The following is a 2715-nucleotide window of genomic DNA, read 5'->3' on the forward strand; positions in this document are numbered from 1 at the left end:
TCTCGGAGGACAGCCTATTTTTTGTGCTAATTTATATAGAACAGTTGTCTACTCATGGATGAACTATTACACAAGCTTTACTATGACCCTAAAACAGGATATATCGGTGCCCAATACCTATATCAAAAGGCAAAAGAGTTGAACTCTAAAATAACTCTTAAAATCGTTAAAACATGGTATCAAAGTCAAACTGATATTCAACAATTTCAAGATCAAAAGAAGAGATTTGAGGGCTTCAAAATCGCTTCACACAATCCAAACTCTTGGCAAATCGATCTCGCATTTTGGGAGAAACAGCCGATACCAACTGCTATTAACATCAACTCTCGGGTTGGGTACGCAAAGCTTCTATCTAACAAGAACGCACGGGTGGTGTTGGCTTCAATTAAGACATTTGTACGCTTACATCATGTTGATATAATTACGGGTGATAACGGAAGCGAATTAATGAATGCACAGCTTCAAGGTTATTTTAAGAGCAAAAATATTGATCATTTTAACAATGAGCCTGGGGACCATGGGACTATGGGAAAAATTGAAAGATTTAACAGGAACCATTAAACAGAGACTAAAAAAGATTTCACCAAAACGTATATCCCAGAAGCTGATCAGTGATGTCATCAAAAACTATAACACCACATTTCACCGCTCAATAGGTATGACTCCAAACAAAGCTGAAGGAAAATTAATGGAGTCAGATCTAAAACATAATCAAAAAGAATCGGATAAGGTTGAGAATGCGTTTGAGGTTGGAACGCACGTTATCTACCGTCTAAAAAAGAAGCAGTTTGATAAAGAAGCCGCTAAATGGAGTAAGGCTACCTACATGGTAATTGGTATTGATGGATATCGAGTCGAGATTAGATAAAAAAACGGACATACACTCTATAAAGCGCCAAATGATCTTAAGTGGTCCAATCTGATACCACCGATGCAACAATCAATCGTGGTGATATTCTTGAAGCTGTACGTATTCTTGCTCACAAGAAGATACGCAACGGTAAGTTATAATACCTCGTACAATGGAGTGGTGCTGAGCCAGATTCATGGGAACCGCAAGACAACCTCAGACTTATAAACAAAAATAGACGATCAACGCTTGAAAATGAGTATTGACAAAAAAAATAAACCAATCCTAACTGTGTTAGCAATTAATAGTCGTGAGTTGAGACATCCTCTTGGCTCTATTATATTACATAGGTTTTTTTCATAGTTTGGAATATAGAGATTCATATATAGATACAAAGTCAGCACCATGTGCTTCAAATGTTAAGAAATGGAATCTGAACTTAAGAAGTTGCGCCGGAAGTTCAGGAAATAAGCAGAATCAAAACGGAACTAACGGTATTAGATCCAGTGTCGAATTTTCGATACACTGTGGGAAACAAAGCTTATAAGGATAAATTAGAACAAATCTTTAATATCCCTTTCCATCGGATAAAGGATGATATTTAAGCATGCTTAACGAACGCAATCGGATTTGCCACACTTTTACCTACCCAATACATGATTCAGTTATGCCAAGCTACTTGTAAATACGAATACTCAATTTTTTATGTTTCCTAATGATATATACGATTCAAGCAATGTTTCCATCATTCAAATCGCTTGCTCAACGCGAGCAGAAACGACAAGAGCTACTGGAACAAGCGCAACGTCGCCTTCAACAAACAAATATTAAACGAAAGATGTATGCCGATGCATCTTGAAGCAATGATATGAAAAGTATTTCATTCTAACTTTTTATGTTATCGAAACAAATAAAGAAACGGGAGGGCTTTTTCGATTAGCAGCCGCAACAAATGCCATCGCAAATGTGGGGTGGGCCAGCCAACGCAAAGCAGGGAAGCGATAATCCCCAATCTGATGCAAGTACTCAAACACAAGACTAAAAATAAGTCTGAATATTGAAAATTCCTACAAAAACCCTGAGGTGTCGCAGACTGTCGATAGCTCATCAACCGCAGTAAAGCCAAACGTAGAAATGGTTGATTCATCAGTAGATGCGCGTCCCCAAATGAGCGATTTTCAAACATCCACAAAAATTATCGAAACAGAAGATCAGGTATCATCTAAAGATTGGATTCAAACAATTTTTAAAGACAAGCCTAATTGGACAAGTCTTACTTAATCCTATTAATTGCAAAACTGAAAAAGACGATAATAGATACTATATTTGGAAAAAATGGATCTCTGATTAATAGCAAAAGCTATAAAAAGAGTTATAATTATCTAGCAATTGATTGGATCGCTACCGAAGAGAAAATTAGAAACATTTGGTACGAGGGAAAGTAGATCAATCGATGACAACAGCTCCATGATACTTGAAGATCCTCTCTATCATAAATCATTTATGGAAGCACGCCTCGATAGAAAACGAAAAATTCCTAATCCTTCAGAAAATGACGACGCAGATCGTACTAAACAACGCCTCGAAGATAGCTTTCTGTTTGATAAGTCATCATCGACAAAGTCAGATCAGAGCGATAGTAAGATGAAACTGTTTTGGATTATTTCCAAGAATAAAGAGCTCATAGAGTCCAACGGTTTGAGACAGAAGATAACTCCAGTTCTAAACGGTTCGACTAAATCTTTATCTACTGATAGAAATGGCTATATATGGATCGATGGTAATTCACTCAGTGTATTTGCTATGCAGAGTGATAGAGCTAAACCAGCTATTACTAAACGTGTTAATTGGCAAAGCACGCTACA

The 2715-nt window shown here is 37.0% G+C and overlaps 1 protein-coding gene across 1 annotated transcript; it reads left to right on the plus strand.

Moving 5' to 3' along the window:
- Positions 1-1866: 1866 nt before the first annotated feature.
- Positions 1867-2131, plus strand: PHALS_11234 (uncharacterized protein; the record flags this gene model as incomplete). Its single annotated transcript, XM_024726793.1, has 2 exons — positions 1867-1872; positions 1943-2131. The coding sequence occupies 2 exons, from the start codon at positions 1867-1869 to the stop codon at positions 2129-2131; spliced, it is 195 nt and encodes a 64-aa protein (XP_024577434.1).
- Positions 2132-2715: the final 584 nt, after the last annotated feature.

Source organism: Plasmopara halstedii (assembly GCF_900000015.1).
Source record: "Plasmopara halstedii genome assembly, contig: Scaffold_526, whole genome shotgun sequence".
Classification (NCBI taxonomy): domain Eukaryota; phylum Oomycota; class Peronosporomycetes; order Peronosporales; family Peronosporaceae; genus Plasmopara; species Plasmopara halstedii.